General features: G+C 41.7%; 1 protein-coding gene across 14 annotated transcripts in view; it reads right to left on the bottom strand.

Moving 5' to 3' along the window:
- The window catches only part of Pard3 (par-3 family cell polarity regulator), a 527,188-nt gene that overhangs the window by 15,658 nt on the left and 497,102 nt on the right, over positions 1 to 14,428 (bottom strand). For all 14 annotated transcript variants that reach the window (XM_005398126.2, XM_013521392.1, XM_013521386.1 and 11 more), the window contains one exon: positions 2,492 to 2,612. In XM_005398126.2, coding sequence (XP_005398183.1) covers positions 2,492 to 2,612 — 121 coding nt within the window. The remainder of the gene's footprint in view (positions 1 to 2,491; positions 2,613 to 14,428) is intronic.

Genomic DNA, 14,428 nt, shown 5'->3' with positions numbered 1-14,428 from the left:
GATTAAATCAACATAGTTCTGTCCTGTTCCTACACAGAAATGACTCCATTTACTTGATCAGCTAGAAAAGTAAATACTCTAGGAAAATACTATTAATAACAGTACCGTTGTAGAAGACAATTGTAGATTTTCCTAGCTATGGGACCTGCCGAACTTGATTTATAAATTTCCCACAGTCAGGCCAAGGATTGATTCCCTGAGGCAGTTTTACTTCTGGAAGCTGGTCCCACTGCCAGCTTTAAGGCCCCACCTTCCTTTTCTAAACTAAGCGGAACCTTTTCACAGGCACAGCTTCTCCCATTTTTTCCCCCTTCTCCTTTAATCCTCCAAATGCATCTGCCTCAACTCCAATATGATCATTAAATCCCTTAATCAGAACTTTAAAGAGTTCTTCTTTTATGTAATGCACTGGGGTGTTAGGTATTAGGATCAAAAAGGACCTCAGATACCATGAGACTCTAGAATGGTGCTTTCCAAAGCTGACCATGTCTCCGCTTTAGAGAGCGCATTAAGATACAGATTCCATGGCCCTACTACAGAGGCTCCGAGCTGGCGGGTCTGAAGCAGGGCTAGGAATGAGTGTGTACAGCAAGTGTCCAGGTGATGCTAGAGATGGGGCTGTGGACCATACTTTGAGAAACTCCGCTCCACAGCAGTTATCACCTGTGACATCCAACCAGAGGAGCTCTGCTCGCATCTGCTTTGCACACTCAGCTTCCTCTTTAATGCTCAAGTTGTCACAGCGTGTAGTAATCGACAGTCATCTACTCTAATTTTCTTGGTTTAAAAATAAAAAATCTGAAGCCTGCAGCGCCAGGCCACTTAACTAGTGAACCAAGTTCTGGTCCTGGTCCCATTTTCTCCCAACGTTCACTCCAGCATTGAAGGCTCTTATTGCCCCTCTGCCTTTAATCTCCACTTCCTTCAACATAACCAACTTCTTGATCCTTCAGCTGAGCAGTTTATCTTTCCCCAAAAAACTGGATAATCTATTTTACTTCAAGTCTTTTCTAACACCATTCTTCCTTCGGCCCTTCTCTCAAAAGTCTCATGGAATTAATTACATTCTCAACACTTTGTCTAAACAGGACTCACAGTAATCTCTCCTCTGCTCCTGTAATACGCATGCAAAGGTGACACCCCTTAGATTTCAGCCTCATCCAGAACTTTGCTACTTTCAAGATCCTGAAGCCAGGGGCTGGGGATTTAGCTCAGCGGCACAGCGCCTGCCTGGCAAGGGCAAGGTCATGAGTTCAATTCCCGGTACTGGGAAACCGCCCCCCCAAAAAAAGATCCTGAAGCCAGAAAACTCTTTTGAGCACAACCTGGTGGGCTTGGTAACCCCTAGACCTTTGACACCTCTTTGACTGCTCCTAATCTAGCAGGACAATCCTTCCCGGGCTGTCCTTGCCTCCTTACCCAGACGGGGCAGGCCGCACCACGTCCTCACTGGGCTGTAGACTGCCTGCTCTGTGCTCCCAGCGTTCAGTGTAGATTAAACTACAAATGTGCTTTTATTATTCCCAGTCCTCTAAGCACTACTAGCTATGGACACATTATCATAATGGCTGGACCTTGTCGTATTCAGGGCTTGATTCTCTAACCTTGTTCAGCCCAAAGGGCGTCCCTCTCAGTTTTTCCAAAGAAATTCTTGTTCTTCAAAATCCCCATCATCTCAAACTCCCAAATCTGCTCCTCCACCTCCATTCCCAGAAGTGTCATTATTCAGGGTGAAACTCAAGATGAAGACACAGGTCTGGCACTGAGAACCAATCCAAGTTTTGTTCTAGAAAGATTACTCTGTGGCTGTGCGGAGCAGGGAGTAGAATGGAGATGTAATGGATGAGAGGTATTTAACAAATACCCTAGGGGAAGAGGGAAAATGAAGAATCAAAAATTATTAAACCAGATGTGGTATAATCCCTGTAATCTCAGCACTCTGGGAAGCTGAGGCAGGAAGATCACAAGTTGGAGTCCAGGACCAGCAATTTAGCAATTGAACAAGACGCTATCTCAAAATAAAAATATTAAAAAGGACTTGGGATGTAGCTCAGTGCAAAAGCTCTCTACTCAATCTATAGTACAACACACACCAAAATCAAGAATACTAAACACTGACGCTGTGCCTATTAGACATAAATATACATGTGAACTTGTTGTGGCTCTGATTCTCAGAAAAATATATCTATAGAAAAATATTTACTAAACTTAATAAAAATGCATAGTAGAGAACAAGAATAAATTTGCTATGTCTTGTCGCACGGCTAATTAGACCTATTATGCAATGGACAGATGGAACAAGACATAAAATGAAATTAGCAATGATGAAACTCAGACGGAAATGAGGGAAAGGTCAATATGTTAAAGGTCAAAGGAATCTGGCTCCATTGTGTCTCATTTCATAAAAGACTGAGGTCATAGCTCAAAAGCCTTTACTGCAGGGAAGTTGCAGTACTTACAAAGTTGCAGTACTTACAAATACAGTACTTACCCAGGGTTGCTCAAAGCTATAGGTACGTCTCCGATCTTCAACATCTTCATCCTGCTTTGCTTGCTGAAATTCTTGCCGCAGACGCTGTATCCGATCGTGGTTGCTAGGAGTTGATCTGTTGCTGAAAGGGAGAAGGGGCAACAATGAACATCCTTCAGAAATATGACCTGTGAAGTACAGTTGCTAGGAAAAATGGTAACTTGTTATGAAATGACACTACTTAAGAGGAAGTGATTTTTACGACAGTACCTGGGTATTTAAAATGTTTTCATTTTTTTCTTAGGATTTATGCTTATTGGCGTTATTTCAGATGGATCTCTAACAGGGTAAACAGTAGATTATTTCTGCTATGTATATATACATATTGTTGTTGTACAGTATATTCTTTGTACACTGTTCTTTCAAAGCTGCAACTCCTTTCTGAATCCTGCTAAAGTGTTGGTAGTGAAGCTGTTTAGAAAAGGACATGACTTTTAAGTGGTAGGAATACTGGGACTGGCCCAGGTCCTTCGCCTTAGGCTAGGGCACTTCAGAGTCGAAGTTTCTTTATGTATGAAATGGAATTAATTTTGCTCACAGTTGTGACAATCCAGTGAGATGACACCACAAAGCCTAGCCTTACAGATGTGCAGTGTTATTTTCATAATGCAATTACATGAAGTTCCCTTTTACGAGTCATCAGAGGTCTATGAACAAAATGCAACTCTCATGGCATAAATGAAAAGCAGTTAAACAATAAGCTCAGGTGTTAGTGTTAACACAAGGCAACCATTTAGTCAATAATGATATTTTCTTTTTTTAAAACATTGAATTTGGTTTTATACTCACAAAGCTCTTCTATGATTGGTACAACAGGTATTATTTCATACACATGTGTATACACACACACACACACACACACACACACACAAATGTAGAAACTGACATTTGAGAAGAGTGGCTTCTCTGCGGTCTCCAAGCAGACCAGCAGGGAAAGTGAGACTAGAATTCAGACTTGCTGGCTCACACTACAGCTCTTCTATTACCAAACCATGTGTACCACATAATAAAACATATCAGGCTCCAAAGTTCCTCCTTTGTAAAAACTGCACAAATTTTATAACAGTATTTTTATACTAAGACTAGTACAGATAAATAGTTAAAATTAAGTCAGCCTAAGTCACAGCACTTTTGGTCCATTCATTCATAAGATATGAAGTTGCATCAAACACTGCTTAAACACACCAGGCATATACTGTCTTCCCAGGAAAACTTAGACTTGTGGAGGACACAAACTCAGCCTCATAGTGATCATATGCTCCCTTCCAGCTACTGGCTGAATAGGAACCTGCAGGCTATCGGGAAGATCAGGTGTCCTCATGAAAACATGTTGCCCTGGTTACTCGGGGTGTGCATGAGCTCTGTGGGCTGCACACCCCCCTGGGAGATGCAATTTGTGAGTGGTAGCTTGGAAAGAGAAAGTCTACCAAACTAGCATATACAAAATTATCAGACAGACATATGTCTACAACTACTTTCATGTATTCTGAAGAATTCCAAAGGTTTAAAAATCTCCCATATAAAATATGCATGCCTAGGACTATGATATGAACATCTTCTAGAAATATGGAGCAGTCTTTCCTCAGTGAGCCCACTGGGAAGAGTCTCTGTCTCTTTCATCTTTCTAGCAGTTCTGTTAGTGCTTCTGGAATATCCTGACAATACCTCCAATTTAATTATTTTCCCAGTCAATGAATGCTTGTCCTCCCTGTGTCTTCTGCTGGCAAATCTTTTGAGCTGATCAACCGGAGAACATTAAACGTTAATAGGTTTGTAAAATGTGCTGTTGGATAGCATAAGGCTTCAGCCCACACTAGGTCCAGTGTCAAAACTTTCCTCCACACTCTTGGAGTAGGCGGGTTCTTATTCTTGTGAGATTTTTAAAAAATATATGCAGCACCTTATATTGCCCAACACATAACTTTTCAATGACGGCTGCCCAATATAACGCCTGTTCTGTACAGCCCCTTCTTCTGTCTATGAAACTGGGATGGTGCAGGATGGACTGCCACACCCCTCAGACAAAGAGAGAGGAGAGTGAGCATCTATTAATGTCACTGCCACTTTTCCAGCTGTGCCTTTTTTGTTCCTAACATACATCATAGCTTTTAATGAGAAGATGGCAAGAGGCTTGACTGACAAAGTATTTTACAAGTCTAACCAGAAATACTTCTCTAATATTGTCATGCATAGTTTTAAGCCTACAAATTGTTAGGCTCATGAATTGTGAAGTGATGAAAAGTGACCTCCTGTTGTGTGTCATTAAGCAAACATCCATTCTCCCAACAAAGAAAGTTGACCCAGTGTCCTTAATTTTAAATGCTATTGACCTCAATGTTTTTCAGAGTAAAAGACAAGCTCTGGAAGTAACTTCTGCTCTTATTTCCAAAGCAGCAAATGAGGCCACTGTCTTCCCCTCCTTTCCTTTGCTCTAGAGAAAGCTGATTGGCTTATAAGATTAGCAAGCCACTTTCAGGGTTGAACTTGGAAAACAGGCTGCAATGGCTTCATGATTGATGATGATTTGCAAAGACTGGAAGACCGTCAAGCACCCTTGGGGAACAACAGTTGGCAGTGTGAAGGTGAAATCGTGGCTCCATGAGATGAAACCCTCGCGACACTCAGTTCTGCTTCTCAGGCCAGTGTGTGATGGGCCAACAATTCAAATGTGGGCTTCTAAAATTCTTCTAAAGGAAATTTTAAATATTCACTAGCCATAGTGACTAATCCATACACATCCCAATCAGCCCCCTTTTTTGGGGAGGAATATAATAAAAATATTTCCTAAGTCAATCAGATGGGTGAAACAATAAAACTCTTAATGAGGAGTCAATAAACATGATTTCCAGATATTTTGCCTGATTTAGATGGGAATAGAGTTGATGAGAATGACTGCTGGAGCTGCTTTTTTGTATAAACAGACACAAAAGACAGTTTGGTCCAATACTAATGCCGTGCCTCCCCTTACACACTGGGTTTTATAGCTCAAATGGAGAGTATGCATGTGTGAGTCAACTAAGTGAACAACGTTGCTTTTGCTTCTTTATGATCTGGGCTTTTTTCTGCTGGGGTTGAGGAAGCGTACCTGGGATCCCACCCTGCAGATTTCCAGCCCAGTGCACACAGCACAATGCAAACCTTCACTGTCCAGAACTCAGATCTTCCGTGTGCGATTCCCATGGGTCAGACCTTCGCCTCTCAGAGGCAGACTGCACAGTGTGTGGGGCCTCAGAACAGCAACTGGGTACGGAAAGATGGTTCCTAAAGGCAGCAAAACACCTGCCCGCACATAGGCAGGCGCGCTCTCTCTGCAGGCTGCCACAAGAGCTGAGAAGCACACGGCCTGCTGCCCACTCACGCAGCAGCTCCCCAGGTCCTATGCGGCAGTGCTTCTGTGCATGCTCTGTGTGCCTGAGGATCACCCAGGGAGCTCGCTAAAGCCACTGATCACTGAGGCTCAGCTTTAACACTCGCATTCAGCCAGCCTAGCACAGGGCCCAGGAACCCGTGTCCATGCTGAAATTGGTGCAGGTGTATGGACAACACTTTGAAAATCACGCTGATATGCTTTCTGGCTGGAGCAAATTCCAACACCTTCACGGTCACTAGCTAAAGAAGGAAAGTGAGCCACCGCTTGCATTGTGGGACAAACGGGGGTCACAGGCCTGGGGTTGCCTTCTAATTTTAAAAAAGAGAAGTCAGAAATACTGAAATACATCTGAATTCAGAAGTGGACTTATTTTCCTTTTTAAATTCTCGGTAAGGCAAACAAAACAGGTCTGTTGGTGCCTAGCTTGTAGCCTGTGCTTTATATTCTACAGATGCAATCTGTTCTATATGCTGCTTCCCATGATTATTTACTTCCATTGGATCAAGGGAGGACTCGTGGTCCCCTGACAGCAGTCCTGAGAGGCAAACACAGTTGCCCCTCCTTATCCATGGTTCCGGGTCCTCAGAACCAACCAACCAACCTTGGGTGGAAAGACAGAAAAAACAACTGTGCTGAATGTGCACAGACATTTTTCTCATTTTTCCCTAAATGATACAGTGTAACAACTGTTTGTGTAGCATTGATGCTGCATTAGACATTGTGAGCAATCTGGAGATGGTCCAAAGTACATGGGAGGATTGTGCAGGTTCACATGGAAACTCTATACCATTTTTATAAGGGCTTTCGGCATCTGCAGATGTTGGTGTGCGAAGGGTCCTGGAACCCACACCTCGTGCATGCTGAGGGAAGAGTGGATTAAGAAGCTGATAAGTGGGCTTTGTCCCTATGGTCTCATCCTCGTGAACTGTCCTCTCCTTCTAGTCTGTCTAAACTGAGTGTGGAGCTGCCTTCCTGCAGGCTTAGGCTTTGACCTATCTTTCTGGAGGAGCACATGCTGAGAGAGAAGAGTTTGTGATATGACTGATTAATTCTTTATGGAGTAAAAATACTTTAACATTTGCATTTTTAATTTTGCAAAAGAAATCTGGAAAGCAAGGGCAGAGCTTTCAGATCCAGAATTCAAAGCAAGGAAGAACTCATATTTCTAATGAGGAGGCACCATCTTGGTATACACTCTCTTTCCCATGAAAGGAAGAAAGAGAAAAGACCAAAGGGAGGAGATGAGTTGGGTCAGGCTTTCCATGTTCTTCAGAAGAAGAAGTCAATACATTGTCTAGTCCAAGAGAAGAGAAGCTGCTGAAAGGGGAGGAAGATAAATGTGCTCATATTTTTCCACTTTTCATAGCCCCTGCCCCCATTTTTCTAGTAAGTCAAAGAAATCAAATTTCAATCCTGGAAGCCTTTCTTAACTGCTCCAACCCACATTCATCTTTTCTTCTCAATTGGTCTGTAACTGCCACAGGACCCAAATACCATCTTCCAGTATCTTCTTTTGCTTGCATGTGGGAATGATTTTCTTAAGTTTGTGCCATTATCATCGCCATTTAACACGTAGATACTTTACCACTTGCTGTGGCACAGTATATTGCTCAGCAAGTATTTCTGAAGGTCAGAGTTGAAGGTGGCCCCTGAGGTTCGTGCTTCCTGGCATTTCCCTTTCTTACAATCTCCTACCTTTGAGTGTGGACAGGACCCACACTTGCCTCTAACTAATGAGATGGGGCGACAGTCATGGAATATACCTGCTTACATCATGCAGTGCTGTAAGAATCTGCGATCCATGTTGCTTGTCTCTCTCCCTCTTGCTGCTTGAAGAATCAAGCAGCCATGAATCCCACAGCTGCAAAGAACAGAACCCCACCAACAATGCCTGGAGCAAGCAGGCTGGCATTCCTTGGTGGAAGCTCCAGAGGAGAACCCTGCCTGGCTGACCCTCTGACTCCACCTGGAGAAGATCCTGAGCAGAGGCTCCAGTTAAGCTACATCTGGACTCCAGAACAGCAGAAACTGTTGTATAATAAATCTGAGCTGTTTAAGCTGCTAAACTTATGTTACTCTGTGAGGCAGCAAAGGAAAGCTAATACTCAACTGATGTTGGCTTTGGTTGTGTGGCTTATTTGGGACAACAGGATATCAGCAGATGTGATGTAAACAGGTTGGAGGTGTACGTGCATGTTGGGTTGGTTCTCTTGTGTTCCTGCCTTCCACAATGACAAGAACACACCCACAGCACAGGAGTAAGACCCAAGGACCATAACAGACCCACCCGCAACATAAAGCCAGGCCTAATGGGGTCCAGCCTGGAGCACCCAGTTCCCAGCCTATGTGCACAAATGAGTGAAGTGCGATGCTTGTGCTTAGATGCCACTGGGCTTTCAGGCAGCTTGTTACACAGCGATACTGTAGCAATAAACTCCCTAAGTCTCCCTCCCCAAATCCACATGTACAGCCAGTCTCACCACCACTACTACCACATCATCTTAAACAGCATTACAGGGACTAATCATAAGCAGCCTAGAAACTCATATGGCCTGGCCATGCCCAGTACCAAATAAATACTGCCTGTTGCAAGAGTGAATCAGTCAGTAGAGCAGAAGAAAAGGCAGGAGTCATACTGTACAAGTGAGTTCCATCATTATCATATATATGGATTTCTGCCCCAAAGTTCTGGTCAGAAAGAAACTGCATAAAACAAATACCACCGCAAAAGATGCAACTGGAAAATGTCAACTGCCAGATCCTACACTCCTACCTCCGTTTGTGAACTAAATTCTTTCCATGATTTGGTCACAAACTGAATTGGATAAGAACAGAATCAAATTCAATGGTTAGGGTCAATGTGGGCCTTATGGGGAAATTTGATTCGGTTCTTGTCCAATTCAGTTTGCAACCAGAATCATGGAATTAAGTTCATGAACTGAGGTACCACTGTATCTAAAACCAATGCAATGTGACTTCCTCTGAACACCAGTATATAGTCAAGATGTTCCATGGAGGTGCACCCAAAAGCTTAGGGTGACTTGTTACCTTCCTAAAGTACCCCATTTTGCAGGTTCACAAGACTCAGGCAAGGATATGAGTGTTTGCCTGCACAGTGCAATACACCTGCTGACCACCTTCTTTGTACAGCTGAATCCAGGACCCACTCCTAGTTCCTCTTTCTGAAGGAGACTAAGGACTTACTGGACTCTGCATACACATATAACCTGCAAGGCAACTGTGGCTCAAACTTGTTCTCCTTAGTTTGGAAGGCAAGGACTTAAGAAATCTCCTTTGAATCCTCAATTTACAAAAGAATGGGTACACAGCAAAGATTTTTGATAACCATGTCAGTTTATCTCTTTGGTCATTTTATTTTTACTATATACTTCCCAGCCTTCGCAATTTATTTTTTGGCCCGAGTACAAAATTCTATTCTAAATGCTATGAATTTCACACCTGCTGTTTTGGTTACTTTTCTCTTGTTGCTGGGACAAAATATCTGACGCTCAAAATTAAGGAAGGAAAGGTTTATTTCACTTACAGTTTGTGGAGGTTTCAGTCCATACTTGGCAGATTACAAGGCAGAGTGGCACATGGCAGAGAGCTACAGCTGATGGTGGCAGAACACAGCCAAAGCAACAAGCATACACCAGGGCAGAATGGGGGAGGAATGGCCTCAAGCACCCTTTTCCTCTCCCTTACATATGCAAACTATCCACCCCAGGGTGGGTGTAGCTCTCACACCTCAATCAACTCTAAAAGCCTGCCCCATGGCCACATGAGGCTTTGGGGGGACATACACACAAACCATAACACCTGCACTTGACATCCAATTCTTGGAGATGAAAAAGGACATTATTATTTCCCCAGTTAAAAAATTCCAAGTCAGTTTTCAAATTATACCTGAAATGTTTTCCTGTTGACAGATTTCTATCGTGAGAACAGGTATCCCATGCACATAGCTAAGAGGGTAAAGCTAGAGCTCTGCTAACTGCTGGTCTCTATAAGAATTTTTTCTCCTTCACTTACCAGCACTTCAAAGTCCTACAGCTCAGAGACAACATTAGAGTCTGAGTCCCAGCACATGGAGAAAGAACAGCAGAGTAGCTTAAGGCTTCCAGGACTCGGTTCATATACCCTCAAGGAGCCTATTTACCTGACTCTGACTTTTCCAAGCCTCAACAGTGTCCTTAGGTAATGGCTCAACGGTCACTCTGTGTTTTAGTCCCCTTACTGAAGGGGAATGTATGTCTTTATTGACTTCTGTTATTGCTACACAATGGAAAAATTAATGATCCAGTCCATTATGTGAAAAGACCTCCCTTCCAGAGTACAATTATTTCTTGAAACATACTTATTGGAGGGAAATTAGAGCAAATTTTCCCTCCTTGTCTAATCACTAATTCTTGAATCTGTTATTGCACCTTCGTTTATATCAGCGGCAAGTCTGAAATTCAGGTTATTTCATGGATGTCATTTAAAGTTGACAGAGTAGGCAAAGTGACACCGGGTGAAACAGATGTAGGGCAGACCTGTCACGCAGCCTCAGTAACAGGCAGCCAGCAATGACCACCGCGTCTCACATCATTAAGCAATGTCTTACTGTGATGTCATGCACGGAGGTACAGAGTTGTAAGCCTTTCGAAACAGACAGATTGTCAGTATGATAAAGTGGATACAAACAAGTTCTTGAGCAGGGATGACTAAAGCGTGTGTGTGTGGGGGGGGTGGGGTTTCACTGAACTAAAAAGGGATCCAAGCAGAACTACCAGGAATTGACACACTCTGAGTATAGAGGTAAACAACCTTCTTGCCACTTAGATAATTTTCTATGCTGATTAGCAATTCCATAAAATATTCCAGATCTTCTAATCGCCAGGTAAATAGTTCTCATCTACAGATGTCAGAACTAAGTTCTTAATTGCTGCAAATGAGTGAGCAAATACTGGTTTCTCATTAAACCCGTTACACCCTGCATGTTAAAATGGAAAGCTTCAACATTTGCTTTCCCTCCTGACACTCAAATCAGGAGCATTCTTCTGAAACCTGAGGTGCAAACACCGAGCCAGAGAGACCCAGCCAGGCTATGGTGGCAGCTTCCTGTCGTAAAAATCTGTAAGTCAGTATGAAGACAGTTTGTGTGCTCACAAAAAGTGTGCTCGGTCTGGGGGGATCGCAATGAACTTCTTGCTAAATGCTAATGATGAGCATCTCCACATCTCCCTTAATAGTGATGACACCCCTTGCTGAAAACTTTTGCTTCTCTTGTAAGGAAGGACTGCTTCCTCCAGGTGCCTGCTCAAAGCATATGGCTTTGCCTCCTGTCACCTGCGCAGGTGGAGATGCCTAAATTACTAAGTTAAAAGGGAAGGGAAGGAGCAGAAGACACTGCTGTGGAAAAGCAATCTCTGAACTTTTCAAGATAGGAAAGCAGGTTGGACCAAGCTGATCAGGATGCTCAGAGTCTCTGCTGTGGCTCTGTCTCTCCAGCCGCAAGACTTATAAGGAATCGGAGAAAGGGTGGGAGGGTTAAACCAAGAAATGTATCAATTACCAAACTACAAATAAAAATAGCTACTTTGCACAAGCTTCATTAAGTTTTATCAGCAAATATCTTGGGGTTTTGCACTCAAACCACAGGTCATAAATTCACAGTAAATCCCCCATATGCTCACCAAACACCTGAATTCAATTTCTCTTTTGGTTGTGAAGGAGGAATGCGATGCTCAGATTAATTATGCATGCAAAGTCAGTTTCTAACAAGGGCAGCTTTTTTGTGATGCTGAAGGGTATTTATAACATCGGATATTTTGGGGCAGATCTTTCTTCCATCTTAGCATGTTTATACTGGAATGTGAGTCTAAATTCCCTCTTTAAAATTTGAATTTTGAAAAAAAAGTTATTGGTAGGTATCTTATTATAATGTTTGCATTCTTCTGTAGATAATGCCGGATACGTGTGATATGGAACAAACTGTCTTCATACTGACTTACAGATTTTTAGATAAATATATCTGATTATATACAAATCAGCTTGAATTCTAAAGAAAGCCTCCGCTGAGGCTAAGTGGCTATATTTATATGTGTCTATGTGTACATGCAAAATTAGCTACTTAGGAAATATCGTGTCATTTTCACTTTATTTTCACAGTTTTCCTCATCATCTGTAATATGAAAAGAATTATGAGAAACTTATGCAAATCCCAAAGGCATTCACTTTGCTCAGCTGATAAAATTCATTTCTAGATTCTGACACCCATGATTTGTTGTCCATTTCGCACCAATTTCAGTGTAATAAATCATAACAAATTAAAAACATACAGCTATGTTCTCCGGGTTAAAAAGGTAGTCTCCAAAGCTGTTAATCCTGCATTTGCTTCTGATGTGATGGTTCCAGTGCTCCCAGTGCTTTATGGCTCAGGGAGGTCACCTCTCCATCAGAAAGCCTCAGGACTAGATCTTGCGGGAGTCCCTCTGTGGTCATTCGGTAACAGGCCTATCATTTTAGAGGCAGCAGAATCTCGGGAATGCACCCTCACCCCATCTTATTACCATCATCACTCTTCCTTATTAGCTTGTCACTGGGCTCAGACAGGACTGAGAAAAATTCAGCTTTACTTCTCGAGAATTCCTGCAGCTACAGAACACACACATGCACACACATACATAATTTTAGTTAGGACCCAATGAAAAAACATAGAAAAAGGCATTATATTGGGAGCCCTAGGTAGCAATTCCAGACTGGTGTCACAGAAATAATCCTAGCTGGTTTCAACCCAAAAAGATTGCTAAATCTAGAGCAACCATGCCTCTAATGAGGCATTTGCTGAAAACTCAACACAAAAGTAGCATTATTTAGCAATGCTTTTTTTTCTCTTTGAGAAGGGGTCTCACTATGTTACCCAGACTAGCCCTGAGCTCCTGGGCTGAAGAGATTTTCTTACCTCTGCTTCTCGAGTCGCTGGCACTACAGGCACGCACCACTGTATGGAGCCGTTTTAAAAGAATTATCAATGTAAAACTAATTAGCAAAGTTGAAGAAACCATATTCTCATAAACTTTTATACAAATGACTTTTGAATATTGTGAGTGTGTGCTAGAGCCTAAAAGCCCAGAGCTGGTGGAAAGAGCTACACTGAACTTCCTTACCAGGCCCTGTGGGGAACAAGGCAAAGGGCAGCAGCCAGGGACCAGCCTAGGTCTCCCCAGTCTTCTCGACTCCCTAGCAGGCAGCCTGGTGGCACTTTAACCAAGTAAGTGACTGGAAAGAGGGCTTCCCAGGTACACCAGGAATTAAAATGCACGCTAGAACATTGCTGTGAAATGTTATGCCTATAGCAATCACACACACCACTTTTCTTTGTATAGTGCAAGAAGCAGTTATAATTTGGGGTTAATGCCCAAACGCATGTTTTCCACACGTGTGATTTTTCTTGAACTCTCTAATACATGGCAAGGACACATAAACTATTCTAAAAGGTGTAAGAGTTGAAGAAAGCTTATCATTTCTACTATCATTCCATAAAATCACCGAGGATACAAAAGTTAACTAGTTGTGACCCACATTTAAGGCTGGTTTTTGAAACTAAAATATACACTGGCATGCCTGAATAAAGAGAAAATGAAATTCAGTATTAACAGGTGTAAAGTATGATAAACTAAGAAAGTGAAAATCAGAAAATATATTATGAGCCTTTAAAAGAGCAGTGCAAATTAAATTATAAAGCCTGACGGATTTGATGACAAAATAAAATGATTATCATGTTCTTTTTCGTTATCACAGAGGTTTTATCATACAAACATAGAAACTAATTATAGAACCATTATTTTAATTTTTTAATCATGAAATGATTACACGAAATTCAAGGCTAACATCTTGTTTTTCATTCTCTGTCTTTAATGACAGTGTAATTGCAAATGCCACAGAAAACTATTTTTTTAAATGATAAAATTCCAAAGCTCAATTCTAAATCATAGCTAAATTCTATGTGGCTTTCCTCAAGTGACTAAAATGGAACATAATGTAACAGGAGATTTGCAGGAGATAAATTTCATAATAGGCAAAGTCTTTCAGAACTAAAATGAAAGTAGGGAAACATTCATTTATTCACCAGTTTTCTAAAAAAAAGGAAAAAGTTGGATGTGTCTAAATGAAGAATTTTTATGTATAGTTGATTTTTAAACATTTTAAAGCCCATTGGAATCATTTTTATTTCTATTTATTTTATGCTCTTGATTAACTTAATAATTATTAGTTAATAACTTTCTGGGCTTTATTTCTAGTCCCAATTTGGCCATATCCAAGTTAACAAATTGTTTCTTTGGCTAGAGATCATAAATGAAACAGAAATGCCAATCAAACCAATCTCTCATTCCAGCCTTAGCTAAATTATCACACGAGGGAAACACAAACAGTGTGGCCAGATTGCTTTGGCATTATTGATACATTTTAAAACTATAAAATAGCTTACATGTCTTTAAGGTAATACAAATGTATAGCTTAAACTTTAAAATGCTAACTAAAAT

Source organism: Chinchilla lanigera, unplaced genomic scaffold, assembly GCF_000276665.1.
Source record: "Chinchilla lanigera isolate Chin_1 unplaced genomic scaffold, ChiLan1.0 scaffold00061, whole genome shotgun sequence".
Lineage (NCBI taxonomy): Eukaryota > Metazoa > Chordata > Mammalia > Rodentia > Chinchillidae > Chinchilla > Chinchilla lanigera.
Note: the sequence above shows the minus strand (reverse complement) of the source record. Positions and strands in the feature narration are given on the sequence as shown.